This window comes from Didymella exigua, assembly GCF_010094145.1.
Source record: "Didymella exigua CBS 183.55 unplaced genomic scaffold M421scaffold_40, whole genome shotgun sequence".
NCBI lineage: Eukaryota > Fungi > Ascomycota > Dothideomycetes > Pleosporales > Didymellaceae > Didymella > Didymella exigua.
The window spans coordinates 82,764-107,282 of NW_022984814.1; the positions used below are offsets into that span (position 1 = coordinate 82,764).

Consider the following 24,519-nt stretch of genomic DNA (forward strand, 5'->3'; position numbering starts at 1 on the left):
GAGTATGGATAACAAAGGCGAGGTGAGTATGGATAACAAAGGCGAGGTGAGTATGGATAACAAAGGCGAGGTGAGTATGGATAACAAACGCACTCCGGTCCGTTGCTCAGCTCATCGTCCCACGACGCCTTTTGCAAACACGCAAACGCAAGTCTTGAGTCATCTCCCTGTATGATTATCGCGGCTGGAGAGATGCCTGGGCACCTCTTGGTGCGGGGACGTGTGCACGCATGCAGGCATCGACGCAGGTCTGAAAACGCTACGTTGAGCTCGTCTCCGCTTGACGTTGGCAGGATCGTGCAGGCGCACGGGACGGAATGCATCTCGGAGGTCGAGCGCTAGGCGTACCAGCCGTGGGCGCGGATGCGTGCTCTCTCTCCGAGAAACACGGGTGGGGTGCTGCGACTTGGCGCTTGGTGAAAGGCTGATGGGTATCTCGGGCTGAATTCTACGTACACACTCATACATACATACACATACATACATATACAATCGACGTAATCCACACAGCACAGCAATCCACACAACAGACCGCCTCCATGCCCCCCCAGAAAAACACCAAACTCCAAACCCCAAAACACCACCAATGCATCTAATCTAACCTCTCCTCTCCAGCCGTCCCCACGCCCAAAACAATCACATTTGCACCACTTTCACCTTGCGTCCGCGCGTCTCGCCATCCTTCCTCGCGCGGCCACTGCGCGTCGAGCTCCCCGGCCTCTCCGCCCGCCAGAGCGCCAGCCGCCAGTACATGGGCTCGACATGACCGCCCCAGAGGACGGCGTCGAGCCCCGCGCCCTGGCGCTGATACGCGTGGATCGCGCGCGTGGCCGTGATGGTGGCGAGCTGCGGGTCCGGGCGGTAAAAATCGCGGTCGGCGCCGCGCAGGGCGGGCTCGAGTCAGGAGAAGAAGTACTTTGACTCGCGGAGGCGGGCGACGTTCCAGTCGCCCTTTTGTGGCACGGGCGGGAAGGTGAGCGGGAGCCAGACCTGGACGGTGGACATTTCGCTGAGCCACTTGCCCTTGCGCTCTTTCGAGGGGGTGGCGAATTCGGTCGGGTCTTCTGTCGCGGGCGCTGTCGCGGGCGCTGCCGCGGCTGAGGGGTCTTGGGCATTCATGACGGCGGCCTCGAGCGCTCTGTTCTTCTGCATGATCTCGTCGGCCTTGGTTGGCGCGTCGTCGTTGGACTTGGCCTTTGTGTCGCCAAGGAGCGAGAGGCGGTACGAGGCGAGCGTCTTTGGGTCCTTGTACTTGAGCCAGATGCTGGTCGGCGTCACCATGGCCTCGCCCTTTGCGCGGAGCTCCGGGTCGTCGCTCTTGAGCAGCTCCTGTCGCTGGGCTTCCAGCGCGACCTCGTCAAACGAGGCCATGGCGTACCGTCCGCCAATGCCCATGCTGCCGTCGGCCCTTTTGGTCTTGTTGGCGTGGCGCCATTGCTGAATCTCCCTGCCGGCGGGTGTGGCGTGGTGGACGTTGGCGCGGTACATGTTGTCGGCGTAGCGGGCGCTGAACTCGGCGGCGAGGCGCTTGGTGATGTCCTCCGAGTGCATGCGGACGAAAGCGTCGCGGAGAATGACGTTGAGGTTCGGAATATCGCAGGCGTGCGTCCAGAAGCTGTCGTGCACGGCGGCAAAGTCCAGGCCCATCTCGTTGCACTTGAGCGCGGACAGCAGCATGTGCGAGGCGTCGAGGGAGTGGATAAAGTTTGGTGGAAAGGCCTGCAGCTGCTTTCGCTTGTCGACGACGTCGCCCGCAGTACGCTTCTGGACGGTGATGTCCTGCAGCGGGGTGGTGATGGTGGTCATGGTGTCCTTGCGGTACGGCTGCACAATGGGCATCTTGAGCGGCGTGGTCCAGATGATGCCGGTCTTGAAGTTCTCGGCAGCCTTGGCCAGTGCCTTTGCGCTCGATTTGGAAATCTTGTCTGCCCGGTACTTTTTCAAAACGGTCGGCTTCTTGCCCTCGAAAGCCCTCTGGATCTGCTCGACCTGGTCGGCGGTGATGGAGGTGGTGATGCGGTCGCCGCACTCTCCAAGCCAGTACTGAATCTCCTGCGCGCCGTTGAAGATCTTGCCGAGCGCCTCGAAGATCTTGTAGGCGACGTACATGGCAACGGCGCTCAGGGAGCGCACCTCCTTGGTCTCCTTGAAGGCCGGGAACATGTGCTTCAGCTCGTCGTGGACCTGCTGCTTGGCGCCCATGAAGGTGACACCGTAGACGTTGGTCATGACGGTGCGCTTGACGACCTTTCTCGAGATGTGGCCTCGGATGAACTTGGCAGCGGCGACGCCCTGCTCGGCCTCGACCTCGACCATGTCCTTGACGAGCTCTGCGACGCCGGTGTAAATGTCCTGTGGACGGTCAGACGGCTCGAGGTTGACCTGACGCGCACCGGCCTGGTCGCCGCCCAGGGCGGCGTAGTGCTGGAGGCCGTTGCAGGTGCCGTCCTGGTGCACGGGCAGCTGTGAGACGTGGCGCGTGGGGTCGGGCAGGTCGTAGGCTTGCTTCAGCTCCATGCAGCACGCGAGACACTGCCACGGGTCCTCGGCCTTGGCCCACCACCGTCTGCCGCCGAGCGGGTTGGTGGCCGAGTCGACAATCTCGTTCATGTTGTCCATGACAAACTGCTCGCGGTCCCGGAGGCTGGCCTTGTCGAAGCCGGCGAGGTTGGCGAGGTGCACCTTGATCCACTGCAGGCCAACGGAGCCTAGCTCCTTGCCGTTTGCAAACTTGAGCAGCCCTCTCGCAACGTCGGATCCAATGTGGTTGAGGATGGATGGGATCGGGTACGCGCGGCCGCGGAAGTCGACGCTGTGGGGAAAGTACAGCTCCTTCTCGCTAGCCATGGCGCTCGCAATCTCGAGCTGGAAGTTCTGGAAGCAGCGCTGCGAGTGCAGGCCGCTCTTGTAGTTGTCGTAGTCCTTGAGCTTCTTGCCCCACGCGCTCCTCGTCAGATAGTCGGCATCAGCAGGGGGCTCCGCGGGACGCTCCAGGTCGACCTTTTCTGGAACGATGCCAGCAAGCGCTTCGCCCGAGTTCCACACCTCGGCCATGACGTCGAGGACGGGCTGGTTGATCTGCCAGGGGACCTTGCCCAGCACGTCCAGGCCGGCGAGGACCTGTTTCATGTCCCCGTTCTCAATGGCAATCGAGGCGTAGGCCTTTTGAGACTGGTCGCCGGCCTTCTGGCGCACGACCTTGGAGGCCAGGGTGTAGTAGCCGCCGTTGTCGAAACCGGACCAGGGCTTTGGCGGGACGACCATGGGCAGGCGGACGCTCACAATGTTGTGGACTGGCTCGTTGCGGAGCTTGGTCATGATGTCGTGATGCGCGACAATCCAGCCGATGCGCTTGCCCTGGTGCAGCACCATCTGGTGGTGGAACGCGGCCTGGGTGCTCGTCAGCTGCTCACCGGTCTTGGGGTCCTCGGCGGTGACGGTGATGCGCGCGGCCTGCAGGACGTTCTCGAGGCACAGCGCGCCAATCTTGACGCGGGCAGTCATGGGGATCTGCGTCTTCTCAAAGGGCACCTCGGCAATCTTGCTGGCCGTGTGCCTGGGCCTTTGCGTGTCCGCGGACGTGCCGCCAGGCCTTTGCGTGTCCGTGGACGTGCCGCCAGGCCGTTGCGTGCCCGCGGCCGTGTCCCTCCCCTTGGCCAGCTTCTCGACGAGCTCCCTGCGGGCATTCCGGCGCTGGGTCTTGAGGAACTTTTCGTGGCGGGCTTGGGCGTCGAGGTTGATGTGCTCCATGACGTCGTTGCCAATGGCGACGGACAGGGCGGACAGCTTCATGTTGTCGCTGTCTGTGCCCGTCTTCTGGACGCAGGCGTGGATGACGCGGGTAATGGCGTTCGCGGCGAGTCGCTCGGGCTCGCACTTGTTCAGCCAGGCGCCGTACGAGTTGGCGTCGTCGTTTGCGTTTTCCTTGGTGGGGTTGGACATGACGTGCTGGGCGTGGGCAATCTGCTTCTGGAACATGGGGATCAGCGCCGTGTACCAGTTGTACATGAGCGCCTGCAGGCTCTTGGTCTTGAGAACGCCGTGGATGCCCATCTCGGTGAGCTTCTCGTCCTCGTGGCGCCAGCGCTGGATGGCGGCGTCCATGCCGTCCTTTTCCATGCGCAGCTGGCGCGCGTAGTTGTACGCGCGGTCCTTCTCGGCCGGGGTGCCCTCCATGTCGTGGGGGTAGGGCAGGGCGTCGTTGAAGAGGCGCAGGGCCTCCTTGAGGGTGGCCAGGCCGTAGCCCTTTTGCTCGACCGGCTTGATGTTGGCGGCGTGCAGCGGCAGGCCCTGGTCCAGGACGGTGTGGAGCGAGGCCGGGGTCTGGAACTGCAGGCGGTGCAGCTCGTGGGCGGGCGGCGGCTCGTCAAACGAGTCGGGCTGCAGGCGGATGAGCGTGTTCCACTCGTCGTCGGACAGGTCGGGCGACGTGTTGACCTGCTCGAGCACGTCCGGGCCGGCGGCGTTGGCGCGGTCGAGGTACTCGCGGATGGCGGCGTCCTGGCGCGGGCCCTGGAGGAAGGTGCAGGCGGCGCGCAGCAGGGTGACAAAGGTAGCGGCGTTGGAGGGGACGAGCTTGGCGACCATGTTCTTGTGGTACCAGTCCTCGAGCACGTGCATGGCGTCGGACGAGCCGTCGGGCGAGCCGTCGGGCGAGCCGTCTTCCTGGGCGCGCTCGAGCAGCGTCTGCAGGAACATGTTGTGGGCGTCGGTCATCTCGGGCGCCGCGGGGGTGTAGATCATGGCGAGGCGCTTGAGGATCATGGCGGCACGGTCGGTGCGCCCGACGCGCAGGCAGGCGTACAGGTTCTGGTGCATCTCGACGGGGTCGCCGCTGATGCCGGAGCCGATGCTGCGCGTCGAGGGCGCGCTGTGCGTGAACTGGTCGTGGACGACGAGCGGGCTGGCCGCGTCCCAGGAGCCGAGCTGCGAGAGCGCGGGCGCGGGCACGCGGGGGCCCCAGGCCTGCATGAAGCCGTCGAAGCGCGCCGCCGGCGGGTCGGGGTGCAGCTCGGCGGCCGTGGCGAGCGACCGCGACGACGGCGACGACAGCGACGACGGCGACGACAGCGACGGCCGCCGCGCGCGTCGCGCGTCGTGTGCGGCGGTTGGTGTGCTTGGTGTGCTTGATGCGTATGTCTTCGCCCTCGACTGCGCCGCCAGCTGTGTGGGCGCGCGGAACGCATCTCTGCGCAGTCGCCGCGTCGCTGCTCGCGCGAGCATCATGGCGGCCGTCGGGGGGTGGAGTGGCAGAACAGGTAGAACAAGCAGAACAAGTAGAACAAGCAGAACAGGTAGAACAAGTAGAACAAGTAGAACAGGTAGAACAGGTAGAACAAGCAGAACAAGCAGAACAAGCAGAACAGGCAGAACACCACAATGCAACGAGAAATGGCCGCAATGCAGCGAGGTGGAAGGGAAGCCGCTCGGGATTGTCGTGCGGGAGGCACTCGGCGTTGTCGTCTCAAAGTTTCGAGGCAAAAGTTCGAGTGCATCATCCCAGGGACCTGCATGGCGCTAGGTGCACGGGCCAGCACAGACTCGTGGAAACGCTCCCGGACACTTGCTGCGTAGAGTCTTGTGCTCTCCATGTCCGCGAGTCCGAGGCGTTGCCGTCCAGGCGGCGAGCGATTGGGTGCGCGCCGACATGTTTGGGCACTGCGCACTTGCAGGCCGGCCATTCGCGAGTCACTTGAACGTGCCAAGCGTTCAATGTCCTATCCAGCAGCCAATGTCATATCCAGCAGCCAATGACAACGGCAGCGGCAGCCACTCCCGCCCGCCACGGTTCCGCCAGGATGCCTCGCACGTCGACCGCCCACCGTCACCACAACCACCGACGGGCATGCGCGCATGATAGTCAACGCCAAGAACAGCCTGCTGCTGCAGGGCGGCGTGGTCAGGGCGAGCATGCTGGGCCGCTCGACGTATGCGACGCGGACGCCGGGGGACGAGGAGCTGGGCAAGAAGGACGACGATTTCAAGTTTGGGGCGGCAAAGAAGGACGACAATCTCAAGTTCAAGGCGGCGCGGCGACACGGCAGCCTCTCGTCGTTTGGCTGGCGATGGCGGCGGAGGCGGGTGCTGCTTGTCGTCCTGGCATTCGTCCTGTTGTCGCTGACGATGCACCTGATGTGCGCGCCGTCGACCGGCGACAAGCGCAGCATCCACGCCTTCACGTACACGCCGCCCGGCCGAGACGCCCGCCACGACGCCCACCACGACGCCCGCCACGACGCCCGCCACGACGATACATTCAAAGAACCCGTTGGCGCGCCGCCGGGCATGCGCGCCCCGCGCCGCGGAGAGCCCACGCCGCACACGTACGACGGCGCATACAAGTTCTACCGGCTGGCGCGCTCGCTGCGCGCCGCGGCGCACACGGACGGCGCCCGCAAGACGAACCGCAACGTGCTGTTCGCCGTGTCGAGCCTGCAGAGCGCGGCGACGCTGCTGCCGCTCGTCTGCGACATGGCCAGCCGGGACCGGAACTGGGTGCACGTCGCCTTGCTGGGGCGCGACGACATGTCGCTCGATGACTTGCTGGCCATCAACGGCGTCGACCGCAAGGCGTGTCCCGCCCTCTGGCACGACGCCCGGCCCGACTACGCAGACTACAGCAGCGACGCGCGCGCCGAGGCGAGCGTGCAGTCGGCGCTCACCCACGTCCACAGCTTCCTGCACCCGCAGGCTGCCATTGTCGACGATGCCCTGAGCGAGGATGCCTTTTTCGCTGCCGCCGTGCGCAACGCGACCGCCGCGCTCGACGTGCCGCTCATCGAGGTGCCCCGGGGCCAGTGCGACGACTTGATGTGGCTCGCCCGCCTCGACGCCGCCGCGCTGCGCAGCTGGCACCTCCCCACCGTCGACATCGTCGTGCAGGTCCCGCCCGACTCGTCGAGCGTGCTGCATCTGCTCGCGTCGCTCGCCCACGCCGACTACGCCCGTCTCCCCCCACCGCGCATCACCCTCGAGCTGCCGCCCGCGCTCGACCCCAAGGTGCAGCGCGCCCTGGCCTCGTTCGCCTGGCCGCCGCACGCCCACTCGCGCAGCCAGCTCGTGCTCCGCCGCCGCGTCCGCACCCGTCGCGCCACGCAGGAAGACGCCGCCGTCCGCTTCCTCGAGCTCTTCTACCCGCCCGACGCCCACGCCCACGTCCTGCTGCTCGCCCCGCACGCCCAGCTCGCGCCCGCCTACTTTCACTACCTCCGCTACCTGCTGCTCGAGTACCGCTACTCGTCCACCCGCCCCGCCGCCGCCGCCGCCATGATGGGCCTCAGCCTCGACCGCCCGCCCGTGCTCGTCGACGGCACCACGCCGCTGCTCCCCGCCGAGCCGAGCGCGCCGTTCCTGATGCAGGCGCCCGCCGCCCACGCGACGCTGTTCTTCGCCGACAAGTGGGCAGAGTGGCACGATTTCCTCACGCACCGGGTCAGCGCGCCGCACACGGCCAAGGGCGCGCGCACGCTCAAGCTCGTCTCCGAGACGCTGCCGAGCTGGGCCGAGTACATGCTCGAGCTCATGCGCGCGAGGGGGTACTTTTTGCTGTACCCCGCGACGCGGGGTCTGGTCACCGTGCACAGCGAGCTGTACCGCGCGCCCGAGGAGTTTTCGACCGGCTTCACCTCGGACACTTTCGACACGCCTTTCGACCCCGACGCGCCTTTCGACCCCGACGCGCACTTTGTCCGCGCCCCCTCGCCCCCGCCCCCTCGGCACAAGACCCGCGAACCCCCTCTTCTCGCTCGCAAACCACTCCACGCCCTCCTCCCCTTTGCCGCCGACCTGCCCGCGCCCCGCCACCTGCCGCACCTGCCGCACCTGCTGTACAACGGCGTGACGCTGGATCCGAGCAGCGTCGCCGTCGTCGCGGGCAAGTACCGCAAGGAATTCAGCGAGGGCGTCGGGGGGTGCGTGGTTCCTGCGGGGAAGAGGAGGACCGTCGTCGGCGGGCGGGCGGGGGATTTGTTTTGTTTTGGGGACGGGGGGTGGGAGGATGTACACCCTGCAGGTTCAGTGAGCGATGCAATATGATTTTGTTTCAACTTTTGCTCTGCGCTGATATGTCTCGTCGCCTACTACTTGCACTGTATGTCTCGTCGCCTACTACTTGCACTGTATGTCTCGTCGCCTGCTACTTGCACTGTATGTCTCGTCGCCTGCTACTTCCACTGTATGTCTCGTCTGCTACTCCTACATGTCTCGTCTGCTACTCCTACCATGTCTCGTCTCGTCTACTACTCCGACTCCCACATGTCCCGTCTGCTACTCGGCCTTCTCCGCCAGCCTCGCATCCGCCTCCTCCAGCGCCTTCCCCAGCACCGCCTCGTTCCTCGGCACAAACTTGACGCGGTACGGTCTGCACATGGCAACCAAGCTGGTCGGGTCCGCGCTGCCGGAAACCGGGTGCGCGTCGACGCTCGAATCGGACTGAACCTCAAAGCTGCCCAGCATCCGTAAGAAGACAAGATACAGCTCGCGGTTCGCCAGCAGCGAGCCAGCGCACATCCTGTATCCCAGCCCGTACGTGAAGAGCGGCGCATCGGGTTGCGACAGCCAGCGCTCGGGCCGGAACACGAGCGGGTCCGTCCACACCTCGGGGTCCATGTTGCACGCCCACGCGTTGAGGTAGATTGTGCTTCCCGCGGGGATGAGCTTGCCGTCGTACACAACATCCTTGACCGTTGCGCGCGGCAGCGCGAGTCGCAGCACCGTGTAGTACCGCAGACACTCGCGGACAAGCGCGACAATGTACGCGCACTTCTGGTCGTCTTGCGCGTCCGCCAGCGGCTCGTCGGCCGTGTAGAGCTTGCGTATCTCCGCGAGCGCCGTCTGCTGGATGTCTGGTCGCTGCGCGAGGAGCGCTACGCTCCACTGCACCAGCGTCGTGATGGTGTCGAGGCCGCCTGATAGCATCGTCAGGCTGATGCTCGTCAGCTCCTCCTTGGACAGCGCGGCTTCCTTGTCCTGGATGATGTTGGCTTGGATGCAGGGCTTGTGCGTGCCAGCCGCCATGCGCGCGTCGAGGTCCGCGTTCAGTCTTCCGAGGTACACGTCGCGCCGGCTGCGGTACTGCTTGGCCATCTTGGTGCCGCCGCTGAACGGGTTGAGCCGCAGGATGGGGATGTAGTCTTGCAGATTGCCCGTCGTGGAGCGGAACTTGCTAATCGCCGCTTCCACCTCGGTGATCTCGTGGAACATGGGGTCGCTGCGGCTGCCCATGCGCGTGCCCCAGTTCAGCGTGAGGGAGAGCGAGAGCGACAGCCGCTCAATCAGGGGCATGGGGTCGACGCCAACAGCGCCCGCGCGCCCAGACTCGAACGCGTCCTTGATGAAGTCCTTGGTCTCGAGGTCCAGGTGGTCAATGTACGTAGCAATGCTGGGCTTGTTCAGCGCCGACGCGGCACCCTTCCTGCGCCGCTTCAGGCTGTCGTTGAACGGGCTCGTGCCGATCGTCGTACCCGCCGTGTTGGACAGCACCTTGTGGAACGTCCACAGGACGGGTCGCGAGCTCAGCGCCTGGCTGTTGCCGCCAAAGATCTTGCGCGCCGCCTCGGCGCTGTTGACCACGACCACGGGCTCGTTGCCCAGCTGGATCTGGTACACGGCGCCGTACTGTTTGGACCACTCGCGGTACTTTTCCGCAGCGTTGTACTTGATGTCTGGGATGTTGCCGACCAGCGGCCAGTTCCGTGGCCCGGAGAAGCCCTTCAGCCGCCGTGTGTAGCGGACATACTCGTTTGCGAGCAGGTAGGTCACGGGTATGAGGACCAGAAGGACCAGGCTGGAGCGCAGGGGGTGGTTGGCGAACTGCTCGGAGAGGAGGGGCGTGATTGTGGAGATCATCTTGTCCGTTGCCTGCTGTCGTCCAGCTCTTGACAGGTCAAGTGCAGACGTCCGCCGCCAGCGAGGACACCAGTTCCTTATACTTCAAAGGCCTGCGGAAAGGTGTCCAATTGCAACGACCCACATCTTGCACTGGCCTCTACGGAACCGCAGAACGCTCCTCCCCACCCAGGTGTGCGCATCTGGGCAGCATCGAGGTCACTGCGGGGAAGAGCTGCCCGCGGAATTGATGACGCGTCTGCGGAACAGGGGAGCAAGCGAATGTGGCAGTTGGCTTTTCGCGGCCTCTGATTGGCTGGAGGCGCTCGGAAGACGTAGCATTGCTCTTCCGAGCACGTGCGCGTCGACCTCATCCCTCCACGACGCTCGATCGACTCCCTTTCGAACACACCCATCGTGGTTCGGAACCTCACGGCCTCGAAAGATCTGCGCGGCGACGATGATGACACGTAACAGATGGATTGCGATTGCATGCATATCCCTGGCCTTTTTGCGTATATGTCCTGACGCCGCCCGCCGCACCTGCGCGTTTGAGCGAATTTCTGAGCCGTAGTCCTCTCGGATATGCAGGCGCTGTCGTCAAACACAACACATCTCACCGTGAGAATTTAGTCTACATGTTCACCATCTCTGGCCCGAGGACGAATCGCGGCGCCCGGCTCCGCAAATCCCTGTGCACCACCCCGTCAGCACCGAGCAGCCACTCGGCATTTCCGGAGGGTGTTGCGCGATTCTAGCAAGTGACATCTAACAAGGACACCTCAGACGCAGCTGTATCTTCTAGAATCAAGTCTTTCATGCTTGCTGTCATGCCTTGAGTATGGCGCTTCTAGTTGCACACGTCCATGTCGGCTGCTTGAAGCTGGTAGGGCGCTGTAGAAAAGGGTCCGAATGTCTTCGCCTGTGTCCGTTTAAGAGCTGGGAACCAACGTTGAAGAGACCCACGCAGATATCGGGTAAGCTGCCGTAAAGCCTCTGTTCGTCTACGCTCAAACATGCCTGATTCTGTCCCTGGGCGTCTTGCGAGTTGGCTCAAAGGACTGCCTGACAGGTATATCCCGGAATGCCTGACACGTGCGCGGTATCGGCGCAGCCTGACGTGCCAGGTGAGGGAAGGGCAAATATCACTCAACGTAACTGGACTGCGCGCGTTTGCAACTTCTCAGCCTTTTAGATCTTCGAAACCAACATGCGGTCGAGAAGCTGTGCTGCCGAGCGTATCCTCGACAGCAACGGCAGTGCTCGGGCCTCAAACCGTTCAGAAGACTCGCGATGCAGAACTGACGCTGCCTGATTTGACAGCGCCGCATCACGCCCTCTCGAGACCCAGCCTCGCGGACCTGCAAACGATGCGTGGGTGGACGAACGACGGTACCGCGATATCGCAGTCGCATTTCACAGGCCAGTCACCCCAAGCTGCAGCGCACTGCGAGAGCATCAGCCGTCCAGCGCAACATGACCATCGAGGCTTCCGAGTACGGCAGCCCGGTGGTTTGGGCGCGATGTGTTCGCTGTCTATTTAACACTGTGTATTCACGATATGCTGCAAGACACGACCGCGAGAATCCGCTCTCGTCAACGCTTCTTCACAGGGGTAGCTTGTCACAAGTCTTGAGCCTCGATATTCTCGTACATGTTCATATATCACATTCGCACCTCAAATGCCATACCCTGAAGACCAAGTACATCCATGAAGCACTCAAGGACTTTATACGACGCGCGGTCGCCTCACTTGAACGAATATCAGCCTCAGTACCCTGCCATCACTGCTGTTCAGCAGCACCTTGCGTCGAACAGCCAGACAAGCGAGTACCAGGACTACTTCAGCGATGCTCTAGGTCTCACTCAGGACCTGGATCCCCTGCAGCAGTTCCTCGGCTCCAATGTCGAGCCCTATGATGCACAAGCAAACACGTCGAACCGATACGACTTTGCGAGCAGCAGCACCGATGCTCAAAGAAACGTTTTGCAGGAACAACAAAGCCCGCCTCAACATGGCCAAGGTGTTCGACGTGGCGTCGCGCACTACGCTGAATCGCCTGGACTGATCGGCACAGGTCACAAAGCCAGGAGCGCTGCACACCATTTGCGCGGTGCTGCGGCTTCACCATACAACGCACGCGGTAGATCCGTCCCTGCCACGAGCCAAAGATCCGTCTTCATACCCATGCTCATCCCTCCAGCTGCCACGGCGGAGTCGACAGAAGCTCGCCCGACACCTTACAGTTCTTATCGCGGTCTGTTTGGTGATTCAGATGCGGCAAGAGACCATCGCCACATGAGCACTCGTTTTGGCCGCCAGCCTTATATTTTCCCCGAGGACGATCCTACCATCGGGGAAGTGGAGCGCGATCGCAACATGCACGTTGGGCGCATCTACGATGCCATGGTCTGCGGAGATCGGGCCCAAGATAACCCTGGCTCAATCGCCATGAAGCGCTGGGTCAACGGTGCTCACTACAAGTCCGACCTCGTAGAAGCTTTTGCTCACAAAGTCTTCGACTGCCTGCTCGTGCAGGTCCAGGAAGGCTTCCGCGGCTGGCATCACAACGACTACGTCGACGACGACCGCAAAGGCGAGAAAGAAGACCGCGAAGCTGACTGTGCGAACCGCTTGGAGAACATCATCGATGCGCTCGAGCGGGAAAAGACTGTCTGCGAAGACGTCGTCACTTCCGCCAGTCAGATCCGCATGTTCGTGAATGCTCCGATCGCGTACGCACAGCGCAAGTTCCAGAACCGCCAGGGCAACAGCAAAAGAGGTCGAATAAAAGACACTCCGGACTCCAACCCGCGGCCGACCCAGAGGCGTAGGACTGGCGGACGACAGTTGAATCGAGCGACTGACACTCCTGACCGGCCAGTGTTGAGAGACACCACTCCTCAGTTCCAGACGGCCGCGTCCGGGCTGCCTTACTACGCATCTGCGTCTTCACGGCAACTTCTATCCAGCCCCACGCCTAGCTACCTTACGCCTCGCCAGCCCCTCCCGAGACCGGCCATGTCGATGCCTCATGTGTCTGCTGGCTACCGTCAAGCCACTGCGGCCACTTCACCCATCACAACCCGACCCTGCATACCACCGACCACGACCTCTCTGGCTGCAATGTCACCTCCAAAGGCTCCCGATCCGCGCCCACACAATGCACACGCCACGATGATGCCGCCCGCGCAAATGCTGCCCGCGCACATGTCGCCCGTTTCTTGCACGCCCTCATCACAGCCATACACATACCACTCCGCACCCCCATCACCAAACGACACAAAGTACCCTTCTGCAAGTTCTCCAGCCGACTGGCCGACAGCCGACACACTCGCCACTTCCGCGTGCACCCCCGTCGACCCATTACTGACCGCCGCCGACCTGCTATTCACACCAGACACGTGGTCCGACGAAGCTCCTGCATGCGCCACCGACGGACCAAACGGGCTCAAGCAGCTGCACGTCAGCCTCGCTGACATCGAGCGCGCGCCGCTTGCGACCGCGGCATTTGGAGGCGAGGATCCCGTCCACGTGTTTGAACCGGCGTGGAATGAGATTCCGGGTGTGCAGCGGTTTTCATTCGATGCGGGTACTGGGGAGCTGTATTGAGCGGTGATGCGGGGCTAGTTTCTGTGCTTTGTGCGTTGTTGCGCCGTTTTGGGGTGTTTTTGTTGCTCACCTGGATGGTGTGGCGACGTGCTTCGACGTTGGTGTTGCTGGGTTGTTTTGTTGTCGGACTTTTGCGCGCGTGGTCACTTTCTCCGCTGACTTTGTGGGAGGGAGTGGAGCGTCGGTTGTTTCTTCACTCATGTATGTATTGCTTGCGGTTGGCTTGACGTGGCGTTGCATAGGATGTACTCCACAATGTTTTGCATGTGAATATTAACATGTTTCTATCATGCACCCCGTCTCTATCCTCTCGCATCTCCGTGTCTCCATAACAACCGATGATATGACGCATGGTCGTCAGATCGACGCCTGTTAAGTAATTTGACTAGACGGGCCCTGTCTCAAACGTACGACTCCATGGTTTTAACAATCTTCTCCACGCTTGTGCCTCACAGCACAGTCCACAAGCATTCCGCGCTGCATCTGTGGGACAAGTTCGTGATGGTTTCTGAGCGGGGTTTGGATGGTTCCATTAATCAAAGTCAGTGTTATCTCAGCGACATTTGCATTTGACTGACAAGTATGTCTTAGCCTATCCAAAGGGTTTGCAAGTATCCCCTACTGTTTGACAATCTCTGCCGCCAGATACCGGTTTGCGATGATCCTGAGGCTCACGCTGAGTTGGAGAAAGCCCTGTTCTAATTACAGGAAACGATTCGCAAAGTTAACAAAGCCAAAGACGACCCGAAGACCGTCGACTGATTGAGACTACCTGGAAAGGGTCTTGGCGAACAAGTCTCCTGTCCGACATTACAGCTTCAGTGCTCGATAGTACAGTGTCCCTATTCATAGATACAACCCTTCCCTCCAGAGCATGATTCACTCATTCAACGATATAGGTTTCTTAGCTGTCACCGTCTGCATCAATCAGCAACGGGCAATTGGTTTAGTGGTATAATTTTCCCTTAGCACTTCGGTTGCCTCTCTAGTAATCGAACCCTGTGAATAAGCTGGGAAAGGTCCTGGGTTCGATTCCCAGATTGTCCATTCTTTTTGCCCTCTCTCTTTCTCTTTTGCTATTCACAGCGTCGTGGTGGGCATGGTGGTAAAATTTTCAAATTTGCGGAGGGAGCGCTCCTCGACCGCCGGCCGCGTTGCCAAGGAAAAGGCCGCCAAGCCCGCGTGGCCAACAGCGGCCAGATACCGCGCCAGCCCGTTCGTCGTGCCGTCTAAGGGCGACGCGCCCTCGCCCGCCGAGCTAAAGAAACACCTCCAGACCATAATGATAGACGTCGACGGCGTGCTGGCTGAGGAGGTCGGCACAAAGGACAAGTAGAAGTTCCGCGCCTTTCACTAGGCCGTAACGGCGCGCCATCGGCCTGTGGTATATTGTAACTGCGTGAGCAGTGTCGGTCGGAGACTGTGATCAACAAGTGTATTGCTATCTGTTGTCGTGTTGTGATGTTGTGTTGTTCAAGCTCTCAGCTCTCAGGTAAGTGCACTTGCCCACCGGGCAGTGCTGCTACAGTGGAATATCATGTGATCTGAGCCACGTGGTTACATACATAAACATAACTATATACAGTAGTGTTCGGTCGCAGTAGAAGACTACTGATTTGGTTTGGAACTCATCTCTGATCTCCTTCGTTCACCGGTCATATGCAATGAATGCAGCACGGATATGTGCCACTTGACTCTCGGCTTTGGACGGTGGCTGCACACCTCTCTTACAGGAGGTGAGTGCCGCCGTGGTCAGATCGTGCCGCTGCACGTGAGTAGACGCTGACTTTCCACAAAGTAACCTCTTCAACCGGCACCTTCAGCCCGATATCATGCCTGCGTTACTCAAGAAGGGGGTGGTCTCAGCAGCAGAAGATTGTCGAAGGCGCGACGCTGCTGGAGAGGGCGCAGAAGGCGATGGACTTTATACATGCCTACCTATGGAGCGGTTGGTTTGGCGTTGGTAATATTAGCGACATCTCAGCATAAGAGCGGTGAGGTCATCATTTCGTTCAATTTGTTCGGGTATCACGGTTCTTTATTGAAGTGTTTCGGACGGCGCTTGTTGTGGAGACTTTTTAAGAGATAGAAGGTGTCTTGCAGGGGCGGCCCCGCTGACGCCAGCCGCCGGTTTCTCAGCATGTCCGCGGCGGCTCCGCGAGTGCCGACAACACCAAGCGAGATTCGATGACATCCAGAAGTATCGATCCTGTGCGGATTGCAAATACGGGAATCGGCCTCAAAGTACCTCGAATGTGCTTGCGTAAGAATTCATCGTCCAGACATAAAGCGGGCGCTACTTACCACCGTCCAAACTGGCTGTCATACACAGACCGACACATCATCGTCGATTCCAGACTTCGCGATCAGCTTCTCGGCCAACAATATGTTTTTCGCTGCTCAGTAGTCAGGGATGAGCAGGGAGTTGGTGGAAATGCGGACCTGACTAGCCGGAGACTGGCCTAGCTCTCTCGAATGACATGAGACAGCGCAACGCTCTGCGTCGCACACCGTCCTTCATCTCATCAGATAACAAATGCATCCCCATCCCGCTTCAGGCACAAGCAACAGCAAAGCATGTAGTGTGAGGCATGTTGAGCGCTTGCAAGAGGATGTCCTTGTCGATGGAAACATTGTTTATGCAATCTCTCCCGTCTCCCGTCTCTCGCATTGACCCCATCACAGGTGAAACCGCCCACATGCTCGCGACCGTTTCAACCCACGTCTCTGGGCGCTTCGGCCAGGTTAGACGACTCGCCTAAATGTCGCTGACAGGTCAGACATATGCCGAGTGCATGGTGACCAGCGTCGCGGGAACGCCCCTCCTTGGCCTTCGGTCGGAGTCTTCATCCTTCGATCTTAGTCATTTCAGAGCTGTCCTCTTACTGGTGGAGTATCCCGACCAAGCATCGGATGAGGCTCCGCTCCAGGTCTTGACATCCCAGAAGTAGGCATACATCCTGGCGGCTCTGGGCGAGAACACAGGCAAGCGTCGTTCGTGAGGCTGCACTCCATCGGAACTCAGTTTCGAATGTTTAATGAACGGCCCACACTAGGCACGAAAGGGATGATTCGTTTTGAAAGCAGGCGTATATAGGCGTCCGGCACTGCTCCTCTCACTGTTTTGTTCAAACATCAGTTTCTAACTTCCACTTCACCAGCTTCTTTGCTACCCAGGTCTGTGACCTTGACATTCGTTGTTACCACACTCTTTCTCTACACTCTTTCAAAGAAGCTAGCTTCTTGTCACTCTCTCTTACAACTACCTTTCCAACAAACCAATCAACCAGCAGAATGAAGTCCTACTCCGCCGCCATTGCCCTCGCTGGCTTCGCCTCCTCCGTCGCCGCCCACGGCTACATCACTTCGCCCTCCCCTCGTCTCCCTGGTAACGGCCTCAAGGCTGCCTGTGGTGAGCAGGTCTACAACCAGCAGAGCTCCGACCACAATGGCAACGTGCAGGGTTCTATCCAGAACCTCCAGGGCGATCACCCCGACTGCCGCATATGGCAATGCAAGGGCATTCCCTTCAGCGACGCCGGGGAGGTCTTTGAGTACACCGCGGGCCAGGTGGTTCCCATGACCGTCGATATCGCCGCGCCCCACGACGGCGTTGCCAACGTCTCCATCGTCAGCATCAAGACGGACACGGTCATCGGCTCGGCCCTCAAGAGCTGGGACAGCTACGCGCTCACCTCGTCGCCCATCTCCGAGCACCCGGAATGGACAAGCTTCGACCTCACCATGCCCGACGTCAGCGCCGAGTGCGCGAACAAGGGCGACTGCGTCATCCAGTGGTACTGGAACGCCGCATCCATCGACCAGACGTACGAGTCGTGCGTCGACTTCACCATGGGCGCCGGCTCCGGCTCCGGCTCCGGCACAACTCCTGAGTCCAGCGCTCCCGCTGCCTCGTCTGCTGCTGCTACATCCGCCCCTGCTGCCTCGAGCGCCGCTGCTACATCCGCCCCTGCTGCTACGTCCGCTGCCCCTGCTTCATCTGCCGTCCCTACCTCCGCCGCCGCCGAGGCTACACCGCTCCCCAGTTCCACGACCCCTGCCACCCCCTCTGCCACCGGCTCTACCGGCACTGGCTCGTCCACTCTTCCCGAGGAGTTCACTATCGAGCAGTTTATCTCTTGGCTCGAGGCGAACGCTGGCTCCAGCGCTGTGCAGAAGCTGCGCCGCGCGATTGCGGCCCGCACTGCGCGCACCCACGCGCGCGCATTCCGCGGTTAAGCAGTGAGACCTGTGTATAGATAGTCAGAATCGGTTGTTGAATGGCGTGGTGTGATGGTTCTGTTCTCTTGTAGATATAAACTTCAGTCTTGAATATACCTTCCACTACGGTGGGCCTTCTACATTTCATGTCTGCTTGCCTTGACTCTTGGTTCCTCTCGCAAAGAAAATATTCAATAAGTACACATTACCGCCAGTTCTGCAGGAATATCGCGACGCTCAAGCACTCGATTGCATTACCTGCCGCTGTCCCTTCCATCTGTCAACCTTCACACGTAGAATCACCTGGGCAAGACCCAGATGTAGAGTATGGTTTGCTCGTCTCCCCTACTTCAGCATATCAAATACAATCCCATGCGGCCCGCCTTCATTCACGGGATAATTCAGCTCAAACCAGTCCAGTCCGAAGTCGCGATCATCACTTCCTGGATGCAGCAAGAACTGTGCGACCTGACCCTTCGGGCACGGATACACCGCGCCGCCCGAGATACTCGCAGTTCCATTATGTCTCAACGTGACCGTCGCAACGGTGCTGATGGGCTGCGGACGCGAGTTCCAGGTATCCGTGTCTTTGTTGATGGTAGGTGGCAGCGAGGAAATGTTGAAGGTGTACGGTGCTTGGCCCCAGAGCGTCCAGGGTGCGCCTTTGCTGGGGGACGTATTGATGAAGAAGTTTAGTTGACACCATTGCGCATCGTTGGAGGGCATATCAAAGGAGATCTCGGTGTATTGCTGGTAGTGTCAGTGAGGCTAGTGTGCTTGATGGCGTGTGGTCATGTGTGTACCTGCTGGGTGATCTTGCCACGTAGCTGAGTGCCGTAGGCTTTGTCTGGAGCGTCGGCATCGACTGGGATGATGAGGTGGGGAAATTGCCTGTCTACGAGCGCGCCTAGAGACGGCAGGGCGAAGAAGATGGGGAGAAGAGTTAGTCCGTGCATGTTGATATTCTGCTGAGAGTGAAGAAGAAATGCACAGTCAGGCAGTGATCGGGTATTTATATCTCAACAGTGAGGCAGTATCGAGTAAATAACGGACAGCGGTCCAGAGGTGGTCATGACGGTGTGACTGCCCTTGCAGAGGTTCTGGTGCGACTGTGATAGACTCTACATGATGGGAAGCACAAGAAAATTTGAACTGAATCGCGCGCCGCATCCGTTTAGGTCCAGTGGTAATGTTATGGGTACAGCACAGTTTTGTTCATTGCTCTTTGGGCCGCATGAGAAGTCCGGATGGTTGTCCGATTGAGTATGGTCTGTGATACTCATGCCTATTGGATCGAGGAAAGCAATATCTGCGGCACCACTTCGTGCGAAGGCGACTGCAGAGCTGTCAATCACGTGTTGTGCTTGACGGCATCACCGAATTTACCAGTGGAAATACCCAATCGGTCCGACTTCTGGACACCGACGGACGGATAGCTGCACCGTCGATGTAGCATCCGTGGATTGAGGATGGACTGAAGGTATTGGCAGGTGCATGCTCGAGAGCCAGCAATGCTCCGATAAGGGTGACCAGTTGCCGATAGCCGATCAGCGTGACATCGTTACAGGTCGTAGTTACTTGGTCTGATGGTACCACTGTTTGACTACAACTGATGTAATGAAATTTGAGAATCGACTTGCGATGGTGGTACTGATTTCGAGCTTGCTTTGTTCAACGTAGCGCAGAAACGCTCGATTGTACTACACACATGCAGGGTCACAAGACCTGGCGAATCTCGACTTTGACATGTCCAAACGTGAGGTAGATGGCCCTGAGTACGGAAGGGAAGAGCTACACGCCCGGTATCAGACAGCAGAAGCCGTTGATGAGCTCGTGAACTCGATGAATCGCTTAGTCAATGTAACTTGCAGACAGCTTTGGCATTTCTTGAGCTCCGGCAAAGTCGTCGAGGCAAGGCTGATGTGGGGTGAGCCGGTTGATCAATGGAGAAATGAGAAGCAAGACGCGTGTTGCGTCACCCTGCATAGCTTGAACCTTGACAAACACCAGCATTCGTAGTTGTCAGCTATCACCAAACGTTTCCCTATTGCTGTGCAACAAGTATTTCTACTGCGACTTAGACCCGCACTGAAGTCACCCTTGCAGCTCCGCTTCACCCCGCGCGTCGAGGCCTCCACCTTGTGCTGCCATAGCTGTTGGACGACTACACCCGCGCTACCACTTCATCAGCTCCAACGACTCAAAGAAACGGCTGGTAGCGTATGCGAACTTTGGCAATTGCAACCTCTATCCGATACTACGTAAAAGATTGGTGCTGAGAAAGGGAAGGTCAACACGGTTGCGCCGCATTTGGGAGAGGGTGTGTCAAGTGTTAATCGTCTACAGAGCATGGTCACTGAACGGTCGTAGAAACATTTCTGCAATGCCACAACGACTCTGGCATCGTCTCCTCCCTGGCTGCAATCTGCGAAGCAGGCGTACATTGGGCTTCTTGACGTATTACATTGCGAACCTGGACGTCTTCTGTCAAACCCAAAATATCGTCCACCAGGCTTCGACCCGACGCCTGAAGAACTCGTCAAGTGGTATATGAAACCACAAGAAGAATCCAAATGCCACAACATCAACCTTGTCACGCCTGTACACGTGGTCTCGCAGGTCGTCCCGTTCATCTTGCACGCGCGCGAGCTCGGTCGGCGGATTCTCATTGTCTACAATACGTACTCATTCGATTCATCAAACAACCTAAAGCTTCTGAATGGACTGGTAGTTATCCGTCCGCCAGACTCCAGCGTGTAGAAGAATGGCATGAGTAATCGACTACTAAAGGCGGACAAGTACACGGCGACGGCCACGGAGAGCATCAAGTCTATACATGCCAAAGTCGGCAACTTCTGCTTCACCGTAGGTGGCATCGCGAAGAGCGGCGTGCTTGTGCACCGTCTCGTGATGTCGGACCTGGATGGTGAGGGCAAGGATCTCATGGGGTGGCTCGCGGAGAACATATCCAATAACATCACGGTACACGTCATAGAGTAGCACTTCCCGCGCACCCACTTTGGCAAAGAGCGTAGCGTTAGTAAAGACAGAGACATCACTTTCAGCCCTGGCGGCGTGCAAATTCCAGAGACCATGAGGAAAGAAGTCAGTTACGCAGGCATTAATCGCCCAGTCGACCCCGGCGAAGTCGCATCTGTCAGGAAAGCGGCCGAAGAGGCAGACCTATGGCGCTCTGTCGAAGCTGTAAAACATAGCAGTTTTGATATCTGAGCACAGTTGCTGAACTCTCTTTGTTTGCGAGGTGCTATGGCTGCGCAAAACCTCAGCTCTTGGGGCAGGGACAGGTCGGCTCCTTCCTTCCCTTTGACTCACCTCACCTCGCCTCGCTCCCCCACGCTTCATCCTCTCTGCTCACTGACACAGCACACGCAATCGCATATCCACAGAGCATATTAATATGCAACCACTCACCGCAACGGACATTGCTGCTGATCTAGTCGACTCTGTTCATCAGCTCAAGACCGAACGAGACACCTGGCAAGCCCTTGCACTGCAGTACAAGGCTGCCTTCGAGGAGCAGACGGCTCGCCTTAAAGAGCTGCAGAACATCTGCTTTGCTACACAGGCTGAATTGGAAAACGAGCGGGTCGAGTACCGGCGTCTGCACATGGGCTTCGATGGCGCACAGCATGATCGCCCACCCACCGTGGACAGCAGTGACGATACCGAAAGCTCCCATCCTTTTGGCACTGCAGTTGTGCTATCTCCGACCCGCATCGACATGAGCTGGAGGCTTCGACCTTCTGAACAATGCGGCAACCCCATCTTTAAGCGCGTTCAGCAATTTACATCGCAGCGAAACTACGGTACCGCGCTGGTTGAGATAGAGCGGTTGCTCCGCGGCCCACTCAGCCCCAAAGCACGTGCTGAGGGTCTACTGCTGAAGAGCAGTATCCTACAAGCGACCGGTCCCGACTCCCTCTACGAAGCCCTTGCTGCCTGTAGCGAGGCTCTCGAGCTTTGCGATCGCGTGTCAGAGCTGCAGTCTCTGTTGCCCAGAGTACAGTATCAGCGAGGTCTATATTACTACCAACTGCGGATGCTCCAACAAGCGCGGGAGGCATTTAGAGCGGTCAGCGAGGAGAACCTGCTCTTTGAGAGAGCCAACGAGTATCGCCAATCTTGCGATGACGAACTGGAGCTGCTTCACTTCGATCGCCGCGCTGCATTCGACGAGACCCGATCAATCACTGACAGTCTCCTCGGTCAATTGAACATCGGTTCGTCTCACGTAAGTGTCCACTGCATGATCAAGTCTCCAAACACTGACAGTCTCCAGGGTCGCCTGCGACGAACGAGTGCACAGCTCAAGCTTCGTGCCACTCAGAAGGCAAAGCGAATGTCACTCCCGCAACGATGGGTGTCCTCAAAGAGCGACATGTCGTCGAGAACAGACGAGGTCTGATGCAGGTGGGCATCTTCACGGACGGCTTCCGTGCTCTGTCAATGCGTCGTTGCACTCGGACCTCACAGTGTGATCGATCTTAGCAACGATTATCACATTGTTCATTAGTTCATTATCATCTAAGATTTCTCTGCAATGGCACTGTGTTTTCGATCTCTCCGGGACTGTCGTGCACTGTAAATGCTCAACTGGCTTTGAGCGATCTCATGCGCACCGTGAAGTTTCACAGTGCAGTGTGACGTAAAACTCCAACCTCGCCCACGGAATTGTCCTCTTCCATGCTGCAATGGATCTCTATGCTTTTTCCCTGCTGATGACAGTATATGAGCAATACCCACCGCCGGCGGAGCGATCAGCGTTTTCGTTTGCCATCCGCTCTTTCCACCATGAACATATCGACCATCCGATCGACTCATGTCTAACCTCTCCGAACCTCTTCGATCCATCCCAGGGGCGACTCACTACTTCCTCGCAATCTCCTTCGAACTTGCCGGTGATCAAGCGCGCAAACAGCATCTCCGGCGAACCTATGTCTGAGCAAGAACAGCCCTTCCAATCTGAGCTTGGTGACGCCTTTGCAAGACCACGCTCGGATCTCACAGCCCTTTTCAAGTCGATCCACGGTCTTGTTGCGACGATGCGACACTCACAGGTCCAATACCTGCTGATGCGCTGCCAGGTGCTCCGAGCAATCATTCAGAGCCTTGAATGCCGGTCCAGGGCCTATGAGCATACTGCTTTGATACAAAACCATTACGAGGCTATTAGAGTGCTAGCTCTTGAGGCTTGCTCGCTAGCTAGAGGCGTGAGAGATTCAGGGCTGCAAGTCAGGGGCGAGTACTGGGCTGGACGTGCTTGTGAGGGCGTTGAAGAGGCAAAGAATGCTGAGAGGCATTTCGAGCGGGCCGGTGCGCGCAATCAGTGTAATGACAGCGAACTAAAAACATCCACAATTTCCCCAAAGGAGAGGGCGGACCTTAAATTACGACTTCAGAAAGTCGAAAATCGTGTCAAGGTCGAAGAGGCTGCCCGCGACGCTGGTCTAAAATCCGAATGCCTACCTCCGCTGCCGGAATCTACGCTGTGGGAGAGAATGTACTTCTAATGTGGCAGGGTTATCGAAGAGTATCCCGAAGATGGGGATGTGCGTGGCGTTTGTGACTGGGAGAATGATCAGGAAACTCATCAATGAAAGAGAGTTGATGGGTGTAGGTACCAGAATTGTCGCAAAAGATATGCCAGTTCACACATCTACTGAAGTCTTCACTATTCACATACCTAAAGAAAGTGACAGAGACTCGAAAAGAACAGTAGGTACTCTCGTGTGAGATATACATCCGCATAACGTTGTCACTACCAAACCTCATCTATCAAACTCCTTCCAACCCAATCTTCAGACACCACAACGCACGCAATGAACAGCACAACTCGAATTTTCACTCTGGGTGCGCGATAAGCTCATAATCAGCACTACTATCCCACCGACAAACACTCACCCCGGAGTTCACCGGTATCAGCGTGCACCCGTCCCTGGCCGCGGTCCTCTGGGTACCCTAACGGCTGTTCATATCACAGTATAAATACTCAGACTTATCCGCATCTTTGCTTCATCGAGAGCACGTATAGCACAGTCGTGGCACGTGACAGTTCGGCGCAGAATTTGTCTTCTGGACGCAAATGAGGTTACTTGTGATGGGGAGAGGACGAGGGCTACTGTTTGGCCAGCTTTAGTTGCTGTGTGTATTGCGCTGATTTTGGTGTTCTGTACTGTGAAGTATTCAGCGAGGGCTGCGCGAAGGTGGTCGAAGGCTGGGAATGAGAAGGTGGAGTGAGCGGTCGGATGGTAGTGGAGATTGAGATGCAGGCTTAGGTTGAGGGCGGCTATTTTTGTTTGCAACGTATCGGTTATACCTTGTGACCTGAATAGATATTGTGAACTCGGTAAGTACAGGTTTGTGCAGGCTGTGATTTAAGGGGCTACTTAGCCAACAACTGGTTAGAAATGCAACATGCGCAGCAAACCAGCGTATAATTTGCACGAACAGATACATAAGATTCAGAGAAACACCGAATCATAGAAAAATGACCCCTCTGCCGCGCCCACTGCGGGGGCTCTCCCTCCAATGGCTAATGCTGCGCGCAAGATAGGCGCCTTCATCCTGCCTAATCATGCACCATGCCCACTTCAGCTTAGCACGCACCACGTATAATGCAAATAGACTCTTCTAAGCACTCTCATTTCGACAATTGTCATATGACCTTGCTCCAATCACGTCTGTGCAAACCTGCTGCGCGTGCTCGTACTGCGCAACGGTACAGACCGATTCTCCACCTCACGGCAGAGAAGCCCATCATCACAGAGACAACCGATCGCACGCATTCAGCAATGGGAGCATCTTATCTATCAGCAGGTACTTCTTCTGAAAGAAGCCCA

General features: G+C 58.5%; 10 protein-coding genes and 1 non-coding gene across 11 annotated transcripts; 7 read left to right on the forward strand and 4 right to left on the reverse strand.

Moving 5' to 3' along the window:
- Nucleotides 1-900: 900 nt before the first annotated feature.
- M421DRAFT_72822 (DNA-directed RNA polymerase mitochondrial precursor) lies at nt 901-5,223 on the reverse strand (the record flags this gene model as incomplete). Its single annotated transcript, XM_033596921.1, has 2 exons — nt 901-3,556; nt 3,611-5,223. 2 exons carry the CDS (start codon nt 5,221-5,223, stop codon nt 901-903), a joined length of 4,269 nt encoding a protein of 1,422 aa, XP_033444500.1.
- Nucleotides 5,224-5,595: 372 nt separating this feature from the next.
- On the forward strand, nt 5,596-8,185 carry M421DRAFT_424889 (uncharacterized protein). Its single transcript, XM_033593896.1, has one exon. The coding sequence runs from the start codon at nt 5,854-5,856 to the stop codon at nt 8,032-8,034; it is 2,181 nt and encodes a 726-aa protein (XP_033444501.1). The 5' UTR covers nt 5,596-5,853; the 3' UTR covers nt 8,035-8,185.
- M421DRAFT_424891 (cytochrome P450) lies at nt 8,011-10,063 on the reverse strand. Its single transcript, XM_033593897.1, has one exon. The coding sequence runs from the start codon at nt 9,844-9,846 to the stop codon at nt 8,266-8,268; it is 1,581 nt and encodes a 526-aa protein (XP_033444502.1). The 5' UTR covers nt 9,847-10,063; the 3' UTR covers nt 8,011-8,265.
- A 519-nt stretch (nt 10,064-10,582) lies between these two features.
- Nucleotides 10,583-11,453, forward strand: M421DRAFT_294312 (uncharacterized protein). The gene has a single exon (XM_033589051.1). It carries the CDS (start codon nt 10,842-10,844, stop codon nt 11,367-11,369), a length of 528 nt encoding a protein of 175 aa, XP_033444503.1. The 5' UTR covers nt 10,583-10,841; the 3' UTR covers nt 11,370-11,453.
- A 560-nt stretch (nt 11,454-12,013) lies between these two features.
- On the forward strand, nt 12,014-12,613 carry M421DRAFT_73041 (uncharacterized protein; the record flags this gene model as incomplete). The annotated part of the gene is made up of 1 exon (XM_033596934.1): nt 12,014-12,613. A coding segment is annotated over one exon (600 nt), but the record flags the coding sequence as incomplete, so codon positions are not given.
- An 858-nt stretch (nt 12,614-13,471) lies between these two features.
- On the reverse strand, nt 13,472-13,776 carry M421DRAFT_294270 (uncharacterized protein). The gene has a single exon (XM_033589050.1). The coding sequence runs from the start codon at nt 13,676-13,678 to the stop codon at nt 13,505-13,507; it is 174 nt and encodes a 57-aa protein (XP_033444505.1). The 5' UTR covers nt 13,679-13,776; the 3' UTR covers nt 13,472-13,504.
- A 597-nt stretch (nt 13,777-14,373) lies between these two features.
- On the forward strand, nt 14,374-14,485 carry M421DRAFT_t117. The gene has a single exon. It is a non-coding gene; the product is annotated as a tRNA-Ala (tRNA).
- A 2,076-nt stretch (nt 14,486-16,561) lies between these two features.
- On the forward strand, nt 16,562-17,841 carry M421DRAFT_294421 (uncharacterized protein). The gene is made up of 2 exons (XM_033589052.1): nt 16,562-17,367; nt 17,401-17,841. The coding sequence occupies exons 1-2, from the start codon at nt 16,733-16,735 to the stop codon at nt 17,675-17,677; spliced, it is 912 nt and encodes a 303-aa protein (XP_033444506.1). The 5' UTR covers nt 16,562-16,732; the 3' UTR covers nt 17,678-17,841.
- A 163-nt stretch (nt 17,842-18,004) lies between these two features.
- Nucleotides 18,005-18,615, reverse strand: M421DRAFT_72804 (uncharacterized protein; the record flags this gene model as incomplete). Its single annotated transcript, XM_033596920.1, has 2 exons — nt 18,005-18,409; nt 18,463-18,615. 2 exons carry the CDS (start codon nt 18,613-18,615, stop codon nt 18,005-18,007), a joined length of 558 nt encoding a protein of 185 aa, XP_033444507.1.
- Nucleotides 18,616-20,209: 1,594 nt separating this feature from the next.
- On the forward strand, nt 20,210-20,890 carry M421DRAFT_103877 (uncharacterized protein; the record flags this gene model as incomplete). Its single annotated transcript, XM_033586951.1, has 3 exons — nt 20,210-20,413; nt 20,450-20,655; nt 20,770-20,890. 3 exons carry the CDS (start codon nt 20,210-20,212, stop codon nt 20,888-20,890), a joined length of 531 nt encoding a protein of 176 aa, XP_033444508.1.
- A 187-nt stretch (nt 20,891-21,077) lies between these two features.
- Nucleotides 21,078-22,085, forward strand: M421DRAFT_72944 (uncharacterized protein; the record flags this gene model as incomplete). The annotated part of the gene is made up of 2 exons (XM_033596930.1): nt 21,078-21,911; nt 21,960-22,085. The coding sequence occupies 2 exons, from the start codon at nt 21,078-21,080 to the stop codon at nt 22,083-22,085; spliced, it is 960 nt and encodes a 319-aa protein (XP_033444509.1).
- Nucleotides 22,086-24,519: the final 2,434 nt, after the last annotated feature.